Genomic DNA, 17,761 nt, shown 5'->3' on the forward strand with positions numbered 1-17,761 from the left:
GGGTGAAGCAGAGCCAATACGGGACTTTGCCTTCTCCTATCGAGTTCTATGTAGAAGATGGAAGGCTGACATTACTGAGCAGGAGATGGTCAAACTCCTTCTTAAGAACATGGTTCCCCGCCTTGCTAGTCAACTTCGAGAACGTGTGCAAAATGTGGATGATCTGGTGCGGCTTGGGACTCAGTTTGAGAAGGACTGGAAGCGCCACCTCCAAACTAAAAACCCGGTTCCCTCATCCCAGTATACCAATAACTCTCCTGGGGCTAAACCGTCTCAGATATTTGTACCCAAGATCCAGGACAAAAGTCCAGTTATGTGTTGGAGGTGTAAAGTCCAACATCCTCCAGATTCTTGCCCGCTCTATGTCCAGCGTCAGGATTCAGGAAAAGGTCGGAAAGGACCGAAGACTGAAAGTCTAGACAGGCGTGGTGGCTTGCATACAATTGGGTCAGCCTTAATGCCCACCATGAAGCCTTTAGACAGCACAGCTAGCGGTCTTATTCCTATTCCGCAACAACTATTGGTTCCTCTGACTGTTAGGAACTGGAGAGGGAAGGCCATAATCGACACAGGGGCATCTTACACCCTGATGCAAGAGGCCCTGTGGCAGAACATGGCATTACCTCATGAGGAGCTACGAACATGGGAGGAGGGACCATTGTACTTGGCCAATGGAGAACCTACCACTCCCTTGGGCTGGATTAGTATAATAATACAACTGCATGGTGAGACTATTAACCTTCCTGTGGCAATTCTTGCAGATTCAAGCCTTGCATTTGCTGTAGTCCTTGGCCTAGACTTCCTGTTCTTCAGTGGACTGACCATCTCGATGTCCGAACCCTCCTATCGGCTGCACTCTGACTATTCTCAGCCTCGTCCATTTCAACCTGGTAATGCACTGATTTCAGGTTGGAGCCTGCTACATTATGCAGAGTCCGGACAAGGTCAAGTCAGAGACAGAGAAAATATAAAGAGACAAAGACAAAAACATGTTCCACCAGTGAAGTCTGAGAACCCAACTATCACCCTGATTACCGCCGTACCCCCCCCTTCTATCAGAGAGCAAAAGCAAACCTGATGCTGATTTCTACATCAAACAAGCGGTGCAACAGGCATGTCTGTCGGATGATGAAAGGTGGCAGCTATCCCAGATGTTGGACGTGAACAGTGAGGTCTGTACTCTTACACTCGGCCGTACAACCGTCTTCAAACACAAAATCTATACCCGGCATGAGGTCCCTATTAAGCAGCGTCCCTACAGGCTGTCCCCCGCCAAACTGGCCATTCTCAATGAACAGCTCAAAAGCATGTTGGAGAATGGAATTGTGGAACCTTCTTTTTCCGGATGGGCTTCTCCGGTTGTCCTGATTCCTAAGAAAGATGGTGGATATCGATTCTGTGTGGACTACAGGAAGCCGAATGCCATAACAGAAAGTGATGCCTACCCTCTACCAAACATAAATGACATACTGGAATCTCTGGCAGGAGCATCCATCTTTAGTAATCTGGATCTGAACAGTGGCTATTGGCAGGTGTCAATGGATCACGCTAGTCAAGACAAGACAGCCTTTGTCACCCCTGCTGGTTTGTACTCCTTCAAAGTCATGCCTTTTGGTTTGAAGAATGCTCCAGCAACCTTCCAAAGGTTGATGGAGACTGTCCTGGGAGATCTGAGGGGTAAAAATTGTCTTGTTTATCTGGATGACATCATAATCTACTTCTCCTCTGTTGCGGAACATCTGCAAGACATTCAGTCCGTCTTCGACAGACTAAAGGCTGCAGGTTTGACCTTGAACTTGAAGAAGTGTCGTTTCTGTCTGCCAGAACTCAAGTTCCTTGGTCATGTGGTTAATGCTGAAGGTATCCATGCAGATCCAGCCAAAGTTGCAGCTGTGCAGGAATTCCCAATTCCCACATCCCTCAAGGCTGTTCAGCGGTTTCTGGGTATGGCTGGATGGTACCACAGGTTTGTGCCTGACTTTTCAAAGGTAGCCGAACCCCTCAATCACCTTAAGAAGAAAGGTGTGAAATTCCAATGGACCCCTGCATGCCAAGGTGCATTTGAAGCACTCAAAAACAGTCTAATTACTCCTCCAGTGCTTGGACATCCTAACCTGAATGCTCATTTCATTGTGTACACGGATGCAAGTCAAACAGGACTTGGAGCAGTCTTGGCTCAACAAACAGGACTTGGAACAGAAGAAGTTCTTGCCTATGCAAGTCGCACCCTTAATTCAGCCGAGAGGAATTATTCAACGACTGAAAGGGAATGCCTCGCTGTGGTCTGGGCTTTGGAGAAATGGAGCTACTACTTGGAGGCAAAGATCTTCACCGTTGTCACAGACCATGCTGCTCTGCAGTGGGTTCTGGCATCAGGCAAGACCAACAGCCGTCTTATTCGCTGGTCTATCAGACTGCAGAAGTTTGACTTCATCATTGAGTATCGCAAAGGAAAACTGAACGTTGTACCAGATGCCCTTTCTCGGATTACAGAGACTGCCAATGTTTGTCCTCCCTTGTGCAGTACCTATACTACCGCTAAATGTCTGGATGATTCCTTTCCTCTGGATGATGAGAGTGTATGGAGAGCACAGCAGAAGGATGCTGCCATCATGGCGATCCACAAGAGTCTGTCTGAAGAAGACTCCAAGAGTCGCTTCAATGATAAGTATAGCATAATTCAGGATAAAGTGTATCGAAAAACTCCAAGAGGGGATGGAATACACAGCACCCATTATCGCGTCTTCGTTCCCTCTACATTGTGTGACCAGATAATCCAAGCTTATCATGCCAATCCCATGAGTGGCCATCTTGGAGTTTTTAAAACTTATCGAAGACTACAAGAGGTGGTTTACTGGCCAGGCATGTGGGTTGATACCCGGAAGTTTGTACAGCAGTGTGAAGTCTGCCAGAAATACAAACCAGACATTGGCAGACCTGCCGGGAAAATGCAGCAGACCGTGGTGAACCATCCAAATGAAATGTTGGGAATTGACCTCATGGGACCTTTTCCTCCCAGCCGGGGGACACGGAATGAATTTTTATTGGTGGTAGTGGACTACTACACACACTGGGTGGAGTTGTTTCCCCTCCGCAAAGCCACTGCATCAGCCATTGCTCTAATTCTGCGAAGGGAGGTTTTTACCAGATTCGGAATTCCGGACCAAATCCTCTCTGACCGAGGTCCGCAGTTCATATCAGGAATATACAAAGAGCTCTGTACCTACTGGGGTGTAATTGCCAAGTTGACCACAGCCTACCATCCTCAGACCAACCTGACCGAGAGGGTAAACCGAACCCTGAAGGGGATGATTGCTTCATTCGTGGGGGATCAGCACACAAGGTGGGATCAGCATCTTCCAGAATTTCGCTTTGCACTGAACTCTGCCGTGCAGGAGACTTCTGGGGTCACTCCCGCCGAACTCCACCTGGGAAGACCACTAAAAGGACCGATGGACAGGGTCTTGCAAAGTTCGAATGTTTCACCTGACTGCCCAGCGTTTGATGCCGTACAACACCACCACACCTTGCTAGCCAGAGTGGAGGCCAGCAAAACCAAAGCCAAACAACGACAGCTGAGAAACTATGACAAACATAGACGAGACGTGTGTTTTCCACCCCAGTCTCGTGTCTGGGTACGTTCACATCATCTGTCAAAGGCATCTAAGAAGTTCACTGCCAAGCTAGCTTCGAGATGGAAAGGTCCATACCGTGTAGTGCAGCAGTTGGGACCAGTGAACTACTTGGTCTGTTTGGAGGACACTGGGGAAGATGTCAGGACAGTGCATGTTGTTGACCTAAAGCCCTGCTACCCTACGGCAGAAGAGCTGGATCGCAGGCAAAAGCAACACCTGCAGGACCTCTTCGTGGAGGACTCTGATGAGGAGGACTTCCCTGGTTTTGTGTAGCAGGAACATGAACCTGTCAAAGCCTGCATCCTCTGTTTCTACAGGCATTGTTTTTTCATGGGGGGAGGAGTGTGGCGAAATCTGCACAGAGCCTTCACCGTGCACTGCCACTTTAAGAGCGCATGAGCAGTAAGGAAGAAGAATATAAAGAGAGCTCGTTCAGCTCTTTGGGGAGGGGCTCTTTGGTGGCGCGACAGTTTGATTGTGTGTGCTGTGCTGCAGAAGTTTTGTTTGTTTTCAGCGTGTGTAGTTTATAGAGTATTTAACTCAATCATCGGTGTAATCGCTCTAGGTCGTGGTTGTTTTTGTTTGGGACCACGCCCGTTATGGATCGCATGGATTAGTAGCAACATTGTTGCGAAGCTTTAACATACAAACCATCGGACAGTCAGACAGTACACCTGCACGCCTGAAGACCACAGCTAAGACCTCTCTTGTTCTCTTTCTCTTTTTCTCTTCCCTCTGTCGTTCCAGTGCTTTACCCTGAAACAGACTCTCTATTTTTCCAATGCACTTCCCATTGAAGTGCATTAGAGCTGGACTATTATTGCCCTGCCTGAAGTATTTGGACATTTTAGTTAAAAGGGAGGTTGCTTGCCAATTGTGTATTGTTATGTGAACTGTATTGAGATGTACTAATGACATGTGGCCGAGAAGACTGGACATTTTTAAGGCCTTTGTTGTGTCGATGAACACCCCCCACATTCATACCCTCTGCACTCATCTACTAGAAAATAATACAGATTATTGCAAATCCTATGTTGATGACTGGGTTCGTTCTTGTATGAAGTTGCTGTTGAATTGCTCTGCCATTATTAGTATTAGTATTATTGTATGAGGTATTCTTGTTTGGGTTACCCCTGTGCTGTGATGTGGGTTTTATATGGTGTGTATTCTCTTTTCTCTCCACTGGCTATCTGGTAAACAGGCTACACTCTAGGCAGTCTCTTCTGCTGATGTGTGTGGGTCTGGTAGTGGTTCTCTCTATTCTACTCTTTTCCTTTCGGCATGGTTAATACCTGCCTGGCGCCCGAACAAAAGCTTTCTTTACCCCTCTCTAATAAATACCGCTACAAAGTATTCAAACCCTTTGCTATGAGACTCGAAATTGAGCTCCGGTGCGTCCTGTTTCCCTTGATCATCCTTGAGGTATTTCTACAACATGATTGGAGTCCACTTGTGGTAAATTCAATTGATTGGACATGATTTGGAAAGGCACATACCTAAGGTCCCACAGTTGACAGTGCAAAAATCATTATAAGGCAACAAAATAGGGAAAATGCCAAGGGGGGTGAATACTTTCGCAAGCCACTGTAAATGGTTCAGTTCACATAAACAGTCATTATTTTCAGTTTGAGAGATCATCCCGGGCTTTGCCCCGTCTGCTGTAGCTGAGATGTCCCTGGAGGACATAGAACAACAAGACTATGATGTTTCTGACACTGAGAGAGTCAGGTAAGGCCACTTACACTCTGTCCAGTTAGATATTTGTGTGGAGATTAAGAGAGAGAGACTAATAAGAAAGAACTTGTTATGGGGCAGGTCAGGCATCATTCATGGAGTCATTTGTAGGGTCAAGTCCCCAGCCGATCTATTTGAACCCCTCATTATTTGTGGCCATGTATTAACTACTAAGTGAGTCTTTGACATGAAGACAGTGGTTAGATTCTGCCATTGGGACTGCTCTGATGTTGTTTCCATTCTCTCCTGGTTATGACCATAGAGCCTTGTCCCAGTCTCTAGACCTGCCTGTCTGTGTGATGGATGACCACCTGACCTCTGAAGCTGTCAATGAGATGGTAAGTTGACCTTGTCATTTCATATTACAACATTAATCCAATAAAATGTTATAGTGATGCTATCATTGGCAATGTTGACGTACCACAACCATCTCTGTTGTGTTTCAGTTGTTTAAATTTGTCCAACGTTGCCAATGCTCCTCCACTCTAACGGTTCATAAGTTCTTTCAGTATGATATTTGTTGTATATGTTAAGTTTGACTCTGTTGGTGCCATTATTTGAGACTCATAATGTTTATTTCTACCAGAAGCAAACCAGCACTGTGGAAACCACAGAAGAAGAGAGCCTCAACAGTGCGAGTCTTTTTCACTGATTATCAACTTCCTGCAGAACCTAACTGAGGAGTATGTTCTATTTTCTTTGGTACAGTACTACTATCAAACCTGTAAAGGATTGTATGAAAGCAGATTCATCAACTACATTTCCATTGCGGAAAAAGTTACATCACACCACAATGTTGTCAAAACAATTGCTACAAAGCATGTGTAAAATACTGTTTAATCTGATGACTCTACTGACCGACATTTCTGACAATATTAATACTATTAATATGAATAATTCATATGAATCATTTTCAGGCAATGGAGTAGGATTCGTAATGGCATTTCTGACCCGGTAAGATCTGAAAGCTTATTTAGAATACAATGATCACTGAATGTTTAGCCTTGTTCATAAGCTTTTGAAAGACGCACTATGCAACATTTTAAAACACTTCTTCTGTTTCTGGAATACAGCTGACAAAACAACAGCTTGCCGGCTTGTGTCTGAGGATTGTCCAGTTTTTATCGGACAAGCTGATGCAGATCATCATCCCAGGTCTTTACGAACTACTGGGCATCCAAGATGCTGCCTCCTCTCCATTGTCACAGAGATCTCTCACAGCGTCACTCACCAGTCTGTTAGACGATAAGGTTAACACCAAGTCCCGCGTGAGATTTACTGAGGCTGGTGTACCTAAGAGGCCAGGCAGTCGAAAGTCTTACAATAGCTTTCGCATCCCGACTCCCTACCCTTCCTCCAACTGTATGGATCAGGAAGAGGCAGAAGAGCAGGAATCACAACAACTTAAGTTCAAGGAGATGTACCTGACTAAGGAGATGGGCAGTCTGGGCAGTGGAAGCTACTTCCCAAAACCATTGCCCAAGCCAGCCATGAGGTATGTCTGTAACCATTCTTCAATACTGCCTTTTATTTATGATTGTCCTGAAACCGTATTTGATGTTTATAGCAATTTCACATTTAATCCTAGTAAAAATTCCCTGTTTTAGCAATTTCACATTTAATCCTAGTAAAAATTCCCTGTTTTAGGTCAGTTAGGATCACCACTTTATTTTAAGAATGTGAAATGTCAGAATAATAGAAGAAAGAATAATTTATTTCAGCTTTTATTTCTTTCTTCACATTCCCAGTGGGTCAGAAGTTTACATACACTCAAATAGTATTTGGTAGCATTGCCTTTAAATTGTTTAACTTGGGTCAAATGTTTTGGGTAGCCTTCCACAAGCTTCCCACAATAAGTTGGGAGAATTTTCGCCCATTCCTCCTGACAGAGCTGGTATGACTGAGTCAGGTTTGTAGGCCTCCTTGCTCGCACAAGCTTTTTCAGTTCTTCCCACAAATGTTCTATAGGATTGAGGTCAGGGCTTTGTGATTGCCACTCCAATACCTTGACTTTGTTGTTCTTAAGTCATTTTGCCACAACTTTGGAAGTATGCTTGGGGTCATGTCCATTTGGAAGACCCATTTGGGACCAAGCTTTAACTTCCTGACTGAAGTCTTGAGATGTTGCTTCAATATATCCACATAATTGTCCATCTTCATGATGCTATCTATTTTGTGAAGTGCACTAGACCCTCCTGCAGCAAAGCACCCCCACAACATGATTCTGCTACCCCCGTGCTTCACGGTTGGGATGGTGTTCTTTGGCTTGCAATCCTCACCCACCCACGGCTGTGTGGTCCCATGGTGTTTATACTTGCGTACTATTGTTTGTACAGATGAACGTGGTACCTTCAGCCATTTGGAAATTGCTCCCAAGGATGAACCAATTATTTTTCTGTGGTCTTGGCTGATTTCTTTTGATTTTCTCATGATGTCAAGCGAAGAGGCACTGAGTTTGAAGGTTGGCCTTGAAATACATCCACAGACTCAAATGATGTCAATTAGCCTAACATAAGCTTCTAAAGCCATGACATCCTTTTCTGGAATTTTCCAAGCTGTTTAAAGGCACAGTCAACTTAGTGCATGTAAACTTCTGACCCACTGGAATTGAGATACAGTGAATTATAAGTTAACTAATCTGTCTGTAAACAATTGTTGGAAAAATGACTTGTGTCATGCACAAAGTAGATGTCCTAACCGACTTGCCAAAACTAGAGTTTGTTAACAAGGAATTTGTGGAGTGGTTGAAAAACGACTTTTAATGACTCCAACCTAAGTGTATGTAAACTTCCGACTTCAACTGTACAAGCCAGTTTCAATACAAATTACTTATACAAAAAAAGTACTCTAATTTATCATATTATTTGACTTTAAAACAGAATAATTTAGTCATTTTTTTCCTTCTCCAAACCGGCAGAAGCTTTTCTCTTTTCTCTTTCTGTAATGAAAAGAACTATAGAAGTTGAATAAATTATTATTTTTTATCATTAGATGTGGTTGACACACCTCCACCACACTAAGGTGTTTTCCCAGAGCAAAAGCAACGATTCCCCCACTATTTTCAATGGTGCAGATGTGTTTGACACAGCTCCACCAGGGCAACGTTCCTCACAGCCGTACATATTATCTGTTTGACTGTGATGATTTCTGTTTTTTTTTTCAAGAACCTCTCTGTCTGATGTGCAGAAGAAGACAACCAACTCTGACTCGCTACAAGTCGTCTTAGGTGTCTCAGAGGACACCCTCGTCACCTGTGTGCAGGACAGCCTGCAAGGTTCTCTCTCCAAACTTGCATGCATGTCCAATTCTCCATCTGGAAGTGCAGGCTCTCCGAAGATGACCCCTGCTGTAATGGCAGAAGTGATTAAAGATGTCAAGTCGGCCGTATCAGTAGTCGTTAAGAGTGCCTCCGCTAGCCAAACCTCTCAAGTGACACCGGTAAGGGGAGACTCACAGACCAAGGTGACTGAGAGCATGGTGAGAGAGCTGGCTGCTAAACTTGAAAAAGTTGACCAAGAGAGCAAGAGTCTAACAGGGCAAGTCATGACCATGATCTCTGACACAATGGTGGCTTTTGTTGACGAGAACGAACAGAATTTGCTGAAAGATCTGAAGGACAAGATCACGTTTTTGGCATCGCATGTTGGCTTCATTGACGATCTTGATGCCCTGATAAGGAAATACGAGAGCAGCTACAATATTGGTGAATCTGGTTCCTCCTGCACGCTCACATCTAAGAGCATCCAAAAACTCTCCAGCCGGGAGTTTCAAACATCAGCAATACAAGCAGTGAGTGGAGTTCTTGCCAAAAAAGTCAGTAGTTTGAGCTTTCCTAGTTCAGTCGTTCAGTCTGAGTTAACAGGTGCTGTATCAGGTCAAACATTGTCTGGCATTGTAAAGACAGAGTCAATTCACCCAGTGGGCTCAGCAGCGTCAGTAGTTGTTAAGACTTTCGTGTCAGATATGAAGTCCTTGGCTGAATCTGAAGAGAGTCCCCAACAGAAGAGTGCCTGGTCTGCTGCTGTTCACATTTACAACAGCATCCAAAACAACTTGAAAGATTATTTCGGCAAGCTTCAGAGATTTGCCCTAAAGAGCATTGTCACATCTGATGATAACATCACAACTTGCACCAAAGAAGTCATCTCAGAGCTTCTGGTCTTGTACAAGACTGAAATGTCAAAGGAGGACCCCCTGTACACTGTTGGAGAAAAAGGATCAGACTTCTCTATTGAGAGACAACAATTTGTAGAGGGCGTTCTGGCTCAGCTTGGGGATATCTCCCATTCCAGGGCCTCATCACCAATAGTATATGAGTTCCCCTGTCAAATTGAGGACAGCAGAAGTAAGGCCACAGCTTCTTTGACCAGTCTGTTAGATTGCATGAAAAAACTCTCAAGTGAGGAATTCAAGAGAGACACCACTCAAGCAGTGAGTGAGTTCCTAGTTAAAAAGTCCAACAGTAGCTTAACTAGTGCACAGCCTGCTTATTCTGTAGCATCCAGGTCTTGTTCCGTTCAAAGCCAGAGAACCTTGTCAAAGGATATTTGTGCGGATTCTGCTGCCTTTGGCATCATTGACACATTTGTGGAAGACCTGCAGAGCTCGGCGCAACCTGCAGAAGTAGAGGAGAGAGAACCTGACCTCCAGGAAAATGCACAAAAGCGAAAGAGCAGGATCTGGTCTGCTACTACTAGTTTATATAAAAATATTAAGAAGACATTAAAGGGCTTCACCATTCACCGGCGGAGGTCAGACGTGCTGAGAAGAATGTCTAGCCATACAACCACAGAGGACTGTGGACATCTTGTGACTAAGGAGTACCTTGGTTTGGCAAGCCAGAACTTGACGCAAGCTAGTAAGAGTGTGCCTCACTTGCCCAGTTTGAACCAGGAAGTGACTCTACACATGGGTGTCAGCGAGAGTTCAAAACTTCTCTGGACTGAAACAGACGAGGGTCTAATGAACAATAGTACCAAACAGGTCATTTCAACAATCTTGACCTCATGCGAGGATCCAACATCAAATGCACCTTGCTTCTCCACAGTAGGAAAGAAAATATCTGATATGTCCCTTGAGGTCAACATATTGGTAGGTGGTGTTCTGTCTCAGCTGAAGGACATCTCCTTGTCAAGGTCCCCAACACCATGTGAAGGCATGTTTGAACGTCTCCAAGGTTCTCCTGAGCGAACCTCTCCAGTAAGTCTAGATTGCAGCACGGCTGCCTCCAAAGGCATTGCATCTTCCCACAGTCTTTCAACAAAGAGCCTCCAAAAACTTTCTAGTCATGAGTTCCAAACCAAAGCTGAGAAAGGAGTGAGTGAGGTCCTCTCTAGATCATTTAACATTGTGGAGGAAGGTACAACAGATAAGTACCTCCAGTCTGTATCTACATCTACTGATATTATACAAACCATAGTGAAAGATCTGCAGGAGCTCACCCAGACCACCCAATCATCTGACATGGTATCTGGAACCTCCCTGCTCACCACTGGACAGGTTTCTGAGAAAAGGATCTGGTCTGTTGCTTGTAACATCTACTACAGTCTGCAAAGTAAGATTACGGAGTTTCTCAGAAAAGATCTTCAAATGTCAGACACAACACTTGGTTCAATCCAAATATTTACATATCAAAGCAGTCCTGCTTCACAAAGAGCAAGTCTCTGCCATCTTGAGGTCAACCAGAGCAGTGTTACACCTGGTGGAAACGATGCCTGTGTGGACATTCCGCACAAATTACTACCTAAAACCACTGAGCTCTCAGGATCCATGCTGGAGGATATTGGCACGATCCGTTGTAGGAGTGCTGACAGCCAAAATACAAGAAATACCTCTTCTTCACGCTCCTCCATCTCTCTAACACCTACTTCAAAATCAAAGCAGTCAGAATGGGACTTTACCTTGCCCGGTACTCCCATCCCCACTGAATTATCTGCTCAGAGTGACTTTCCCATTGTAAGAAACATGATCATTAAGGACTTGTTTCACACAGAGAACTTACTTCCCCCATCCTTTGTGGACAAAGTCAGGCAAGCTGCTGGGGTGGTAGTGGACGAAATGGTGGAAAGTGTTGAGAACACACAGGAAGATGGACAGGGTGCTTTTCATCCTGACAACCTCCGATCTGCTGTTAGGAAATTGAGAAAAATAATTTCCACTGGGACCATCCACATGTTCAGTCATGAATTTGTGGATAAAGTGATAGCCCTTCAGGACAGCCACAGCACTCCACAGGTCTTAACATTGGCAGCAGCCAGAAGTGCTTCAGACTCCATTCTTTCAAGGCTGAAATGGGGAAAGGAACAACGTGCCATATCCAGGAAGCTCTCCTCTCAGCTTCTCCAGATATTTGCCGAAGAGACAGTGAAGGGCTTCCTAAAACAGTGGTTAGATGAGTATGAAAATATCAACATTGATGTTTCAGTCCAGAATGAACCAAGCACCTCTACTTGCATGGTCTTTCCTATCCAGCTCAATCAGAGCAAGCCAGAGGATAGTGACACAATGAATCAGCTCACGAAGGTCATGGTCAACAAAATGATGGATGCCTTATCAGTTGGCTCAAGTCATCAAATGATCACCAAAGCCAATGCCAAATGTTCTTTTGAGTCCGGTACCAGCATGGCCACCAGAGACATTGTAGAAGGGATGTTGGATTTGGTAAGGGATAGCACCAGCAGTACTGGAGAGCAGATCCCCATCTTCAAGTCCAAGAAAAGCAAGAAAACCATGTTCAGCAAGATATGCTTTAACATAAAGGTATAGTACAAGTACAGATTTTTCATGAATAACACTGCTTTTGAATGTATGAGATATTATTTGTTTATATAATTCAGTATTTTAGCATTGTATTGCCTTTTTCCAGTTGATATACTGTACTTTAAGATATATAACAGTTTGTTTTAATGTGCCTTTTCCCACCAAACAGGGTTCCAAGAAAGTTAGAAAGGACCACTGTCCTCAAAAGTCTCTGGAGTACCAGCCTCAGAACACTTCCCCTACTGTGTACTTTACAGGTAAGCCCTGCTGCTGCTCATTCAAGACTAAGATATTATTACTTTAGCGTTCAACTAATTCATTTGGAAAGACATTGCACTCTGCTCTGAATTGTTACCCATGACATACTGGATGGTCTTTCTTTGCAGAGTCGAGGACAAATTCTCATGGCTCCTTTGCTCCAGAGGGAAATGACTTCGCATATTCCTTCCCACCTGAAGAGAAGAGTCGCAAACCCTCCCTTTTCACCAGAATGTATAGAGCCATCACTAGAAGCTTCTCCAACCCAAGATAATTTTCCTCATTAAATGAGATTGCATTCATATGTTGACTGTTTTGCTAGCACAGACTGTAATATGTTCTGCGATTCATCCACATGCATTGAGGAGTATACCACCTCAGTCACAGGCTACATCAATAAGCGGATCGACAACGTTGTGTCCACAGTGACCGTATGTACATATCCCCGACAGAAGCCATGGATTACAGGCAACATCCACACCGCGCTAAAGGCTAGAGCTGCTTCTTTCAAGGAGCGGGACACTAATCCAGACACTTATATGAAATCCTGCTATGCCCTCAGACTAACCATCAAACAGGCAAAGTGTCACGCCCTGACCGTAGAGATCTTTTTAATTCTCTATTTGGTTAGGTCAGGGTGTGACTAGGGTGGGCAATCTAGGTGATGATAAGCCAGTGATATAGAGACATTAGAAAAGGTTTGTTTTCAGTGGTGCAAAGTACTTAAGTAAAAATGATTTAAACCGTTTTGGGGGTATCTGTACTTTAACTATTTATATTTTTGACAACTTCAGTACATTCATAAAGGACAAAAATGTACTTTTGACTCCATCCACTTTCCCTGATACCCAAAAGTACATTTTGAATGCTTTGTATGACAGGAAAATGGTCCAATTCACACACTTATCAAGAGAACATCCCCTACCCCTGATCTGGCGGACTCAATAAACACAAATGCTTAGTTTATAAATTATATCTAAGTGTTGGAGTGTGCCCCTGGCTATTCTTACATTCAAAAAAAGCAATACAATTGTGTTGTCTGCTTTGCTTAATTTAAAAAAATATTTTTACTTTTGATACTTGAGAATATTTCAAACCAAATACTTCCCAAGTAGTATTTTACTGGGCAACTTTCACATTTACTTGAGTCATACTGTTTACAACTGACTGATTGAGGACTTTTTCCACCACTGTTTGTTTTGGACATTTATTTTTTATCAAATGTATTTGACAGGGACAATCTACTGTATTTCTGTAAATGTGCCAGATTTAGCCAGCTGGCTTTGTGATGTAACAAAGGTAGCTGATGATGTAATGAAAACAGACAGTTAAATATGTGTGTGTAGAACTGTTGCACATTTGCTCTGGAAATGAGGACCAAACCTACTCGTCAAAAGGAGTGAATTGCACCTCCAATTGAAGTCAATAATAAGGTATGGAATCATGCCAATACAGTCATTATTTATATAGCTCTGTAGCTTGCAGTATTTTGAAGGAGATAAGCAAGGGAAAATGATGCTTTGGTTAATATTTCTCACGTGAAAGGAAACATGACCATGCTAACTGAAAAATGGATACATGAATATTGGTCAAATGTACCTACATCTTCTGAAACTGTGTTGGGCCTACTTGATAATTTAAAAAAAAGTCACATAGACGATGTCCATAAATTAGACAACAATACTGAACAGTTGTAGCCCGTTGGTAGTGGTAGGCTTCTGGCTGTGATCTCTGACCACTGTAACAGTGAATAGTGGCAATTTACCCGCGGGGTATAGGCTTGTTTACTAGGCTAACTAGTGCATTGGGGTGGGCTATGTGCAGCATGGGCATACAGGAAACCACTCTAGCCACTTAACTCACCTTGGCCACGAGCTCTATAGTTTACAGCTATTGCATCACCTACAAAGCATCAATGTTGAATGTCAGGTATTTTAATTGTCTGTATTGTCTACTTGTATTGTAAGTAGTTGTATTGTCTACTTGTTAAATGTTTGTAAAGTCTTCATTTGTAATTGTTTGTAATGTCTTATCAATTGGTGTTGGACCACAGGAAGATTAGCTAACGTTATAGCGTTAGCTAATGGGGACTCTAGTAAAGATTCACAAGACTGTTCACAGATTCACATTGATCACAGAATCGGATTGATAATCTTAATTCGAAGTTTGAGTTTTTTACTGGACAACCAACACTTGACAGATGGGCTAATCCATAGAAAGAAAATGTGATCTTGGATCTTGAACTCCCCTAGCTACATTTCGACATAATGTTCAATATTACTAGTCACTCTGTCCTTACGAACAGTAAATCATTGGGTCTGACTCTTTTGATTTAATGCAATTTCATCATCGATAGTGAAACAACCACCACATAATCGTCAACTCCCCCCTACAAAACATGAATTTATTTGTGGTTTATCCTCTAGCTCTTTGTATTAGGTGTGATCCTGACTTGGAATGGCCACGAAGTTACACATTGTTTTAGGTCCAGTTAGTTTGGAAGTTGTGGTAAATGGGGGAGTGTGAGCGCGTGTCATGAGATGCTGCAGGTGTTGATATGGGGATGGATAGGCTACCACTGCCTTTAATTACTACGCTCTGCCTGCACCTACCTCAACTGGTACTCTGCTGCCTCGCTGTGGTGAGAGCACTAACACACTGAACATGATGGACAAGGATGCTCCATATAGCCATCCATCACTGTCCAGGCACAGTGGATGTAATACAGAATGACAAGATATGGTTTGATATCTCTTCTGAAACTGGGGTGGGGTTATTGAGTTCAGGGTTGTGTAATGGTTGCTTCCATGTCAGTCCTCAAAGATGAAATTGCATAGAATCGAATGAATCACATCCAATGATTTCCCGCTTTGGACATTGTTTTGAAAATGATTCTCCATAGCTGCCATACCTTTGATGTCATAAACTGTTACAGAATTCCCCTTCCTTATTATAAACTCTGATTAAAACTATGGAGTTCATTGGCCTACAACACGTGTGTGTATTTGCCCTTAAAATGATATTGCTAGATGGAAGAAAATAATAAGATAGGCCTAAACTGTAATAAGATGTACTTGAACGATACTATAAATAGCAGGAGACATACCTGGGTTCTAGACTGGTATTTAGGGCAAGCATTTTAGGATTATACATATGGTTAGTGTCAACTTCTACTTACACGTTAAAGCTCAGCCATGTTGCTACATGTTTACTCATTGACTTCAAGTAGAGCATTGTTTGTGAATCTGAATAAAAGCCTAATAAAAGTGTATTGCCCCCAGCTTGGGCAGCACTGCTACACTGCTTTTTTGGGCTAAAGGTGTTTGTGACACGTGCATGTGTTCCAATGATGTCATAATTGTCTGTAGGTTCTATGTTGCCTATCAACTTGGCTGTCCTTCAGAAAGTAGATAATACTTGTATTTTCAAACAATTAATACAAATACTAGCAACAAAACAAACTAAATAGATTTAATCCATTAATATGATATTGCCAGATGGAAGTAAATAACAAGGTAGGCCTAAACTGTAATAAGATATATCTTATAGACTGCTTCAGTGCATTTGGAAAGTATTCAGACCCCTTGACTTTTAACACATTTCATTTTTTACATTACAGCCTTATTCTAAAATGGATTACATACAACATTTTCCTCATCAATCTACACACAATATCCCATAATGACAAAGCAAAAACTGTTTTTTAGACATTTTTGCAATTTAAAATGGAAAAAAACAGAAATACCTTATTTACATAAGTATTCAAACCCTTTGCTATGAGACTCGAAATTGAGCACCGGTGCATCCTGTTTCCCTTGATCATCCTTGAGGTATTTCTACAACATGATTGGAGTCCACCTGTGGTAAATTCAATTGATTGGACATGATTTGGAAAGGCACATACCTAAGGTCCCACAGTTGACAGTGCAAAAATCTATTTTAATTCCAGGTTATAAGGCAACAAAATAGGGAAAATGCCAAGGGAGGTGAATACTTTCGCAAGCCACTGTATATGGTTCAGTTCACATAAACAGTCATTATTTTCAGTTTGAGAGATCATCCCGGGCTTTGCCCCGTCTGCTGTAGCTGAGATGTCCCTGGAGGACATAGAACAACAAGACTATGATGTTTCTGACACTGAGACAGTCAGGTATTGCCACTTACACTCTGTCCAGTTAGATATTTGTGTGGAGATTAAGAGAGAGAGACAAATAAGAAATAACTTGTTATGGGGCAGGTCAGGCGTCATTCATGGAGTCATTTGTAGGGTCAAGTCCCCAGCCGATCTATTTGAACCGCTCATTATTTGTGGCCATGTATTAACTACTAAGTGAGTCTTTGACATGAAGACAGTGGTTAGATTCTGCCATTGGGACTGCTCTGATGTTTCCATTCTCTCCTGGTTATGACCATAGAGCCTTGTCCCAGTCTCTAGACCTGCCTGTCTGTGTGATGGATGACCACCTGACCTCTGAAGCTGTCAATGAGATGGTAAGTTGACCTTGTCATTTCATATTACAACATTAATCCAATAAAATGTTATAGTGATGCTATCATTGGCAATGTTGACGTACCACAACCATCTCTGTTGTGTTTCAGTTGTTTAAATTTATCCAATGTTGCCAATGCTCCTCCACTCTAACGGTTCATAAGTTCTTTCAGTATGATATTTGTTGTATATGTTAAGTTTGACTCTGTTGGTGCCATTATTTGAGACTCATAATGTTTATTTCTACCAGAAGCAAAGCAGCACTGTGGAAACCACAGAAGAAGAGAGCCTCAACAGTGCGAAAAATCTTGAGTCTTTTTCACTGATTATCAACTTCCTGCAGAACCTAACTGAGGAGTATGTTCTATTTTCTTTGGTACAGTACTACTATCAAACCTGTAAAGGATTGTATGAAAGCAGATTCATCAACTACATTTCCATTGCAGGAAAAGTTACATCACACCACAATGTTGTCAAAACAATTGCTACAAAGCATGTGTAAAATACTGTTTAATCTGATGACTCTACTGACCGACATTTCTGACAATATTAATACTATTAATATGAATGATTCATATTAATAATTTTCAGGCAATGCAGTAGGATTCGTAATGGCATTTCTGACCCGGTAAGATCTGAAAGCTTATTTAGAATACAATGATCACTGAATGTTTAGCCTTGTTCATAAGCTTTTGAAAGACGCACTATGCAACATTTTAAAACACTTCTTCTGTTTCTGGAATACAGCTGACAAAACAACAGCTTGCCGGCTTGTGTCTGAGGATTGTCCAGTTTTTATCGGACAAGCTGATGCAGATCATCATCCCAGGTCTTTACGAACTACTGGGCATCCAAGATGCTGCCTCCTCTCCATTGTCACAGAGAT

General features: G+C 42.7%; 2 protein-coding genes across 3 annotated transcripts in view; one reads left to right on the forward strand and one right to left on the reverse strand.

Moving 5' to 3' along the window:
* LOC110532571 (actin-like protein 6A) overlaps nt 1–17,761 on the reverse strand; it is a 758,238-nt gene that overhangs the window by 30,871 nt on the left and 709,606 nt on the right. The window lies entirely within an intron of this gene.
* LOC149985390 (uncharacterized) lies at nt 6,734–12,269 on the forward strand. The gene is made up of 3 exons (XM_090182207.1): nt 6,734–6,864; nt 8,690–9,452; nt 9,498–12,269. The coding sequence occupies exons 1-3, from the start codon at nt 6,734–6,736 to the stop codon at nt 12,132–12,134; spliced, it is 3,531 nt and encodes a 1,176-aa protein (XP_090038333.1). The 3' UTR covers nt 12,135–12,269.

This window comes from Oncorhynchus mykiss, chromosome 1 (assembly GCF_057628025.1).
Source record: "Oncorhynchus mykiss isolate SJ-2025 chromosome 1, ASM5762802v1, whole genome shotgun sequence".
NCBI classification, from domain to species: domain Eukaryota; kingdom Metazoa; phylum Chordata; class Actinopteri; order Salmoniformes; family Salmonidae; genus Oncorhynchus; species Oncorhynchus mykiss.

Coding starts and splice junctions, on each gene's coding strand:
- LOC149985390 (XM_090182207.1), top strand. CDS start 6,734: ATGGATCAGGAAGAGGCAGAAGAGCAGGAATCACAACAACTTAAGTTC. Junction 6,865..8,689: donor TTGCCCAAGCCAGCCATGAG/GTATGTCTGTAA, acceptor TCCATCTGGAAG/TGCAGGCTCTCCGAAGATGA. Junction 9,453..9,497: donor ATTTCGGCAAGCTTCAGAGA/TTTGCCCTAAAG, acceptor AACATCACAACT/TGCACCAAAGAAGTCATCTC.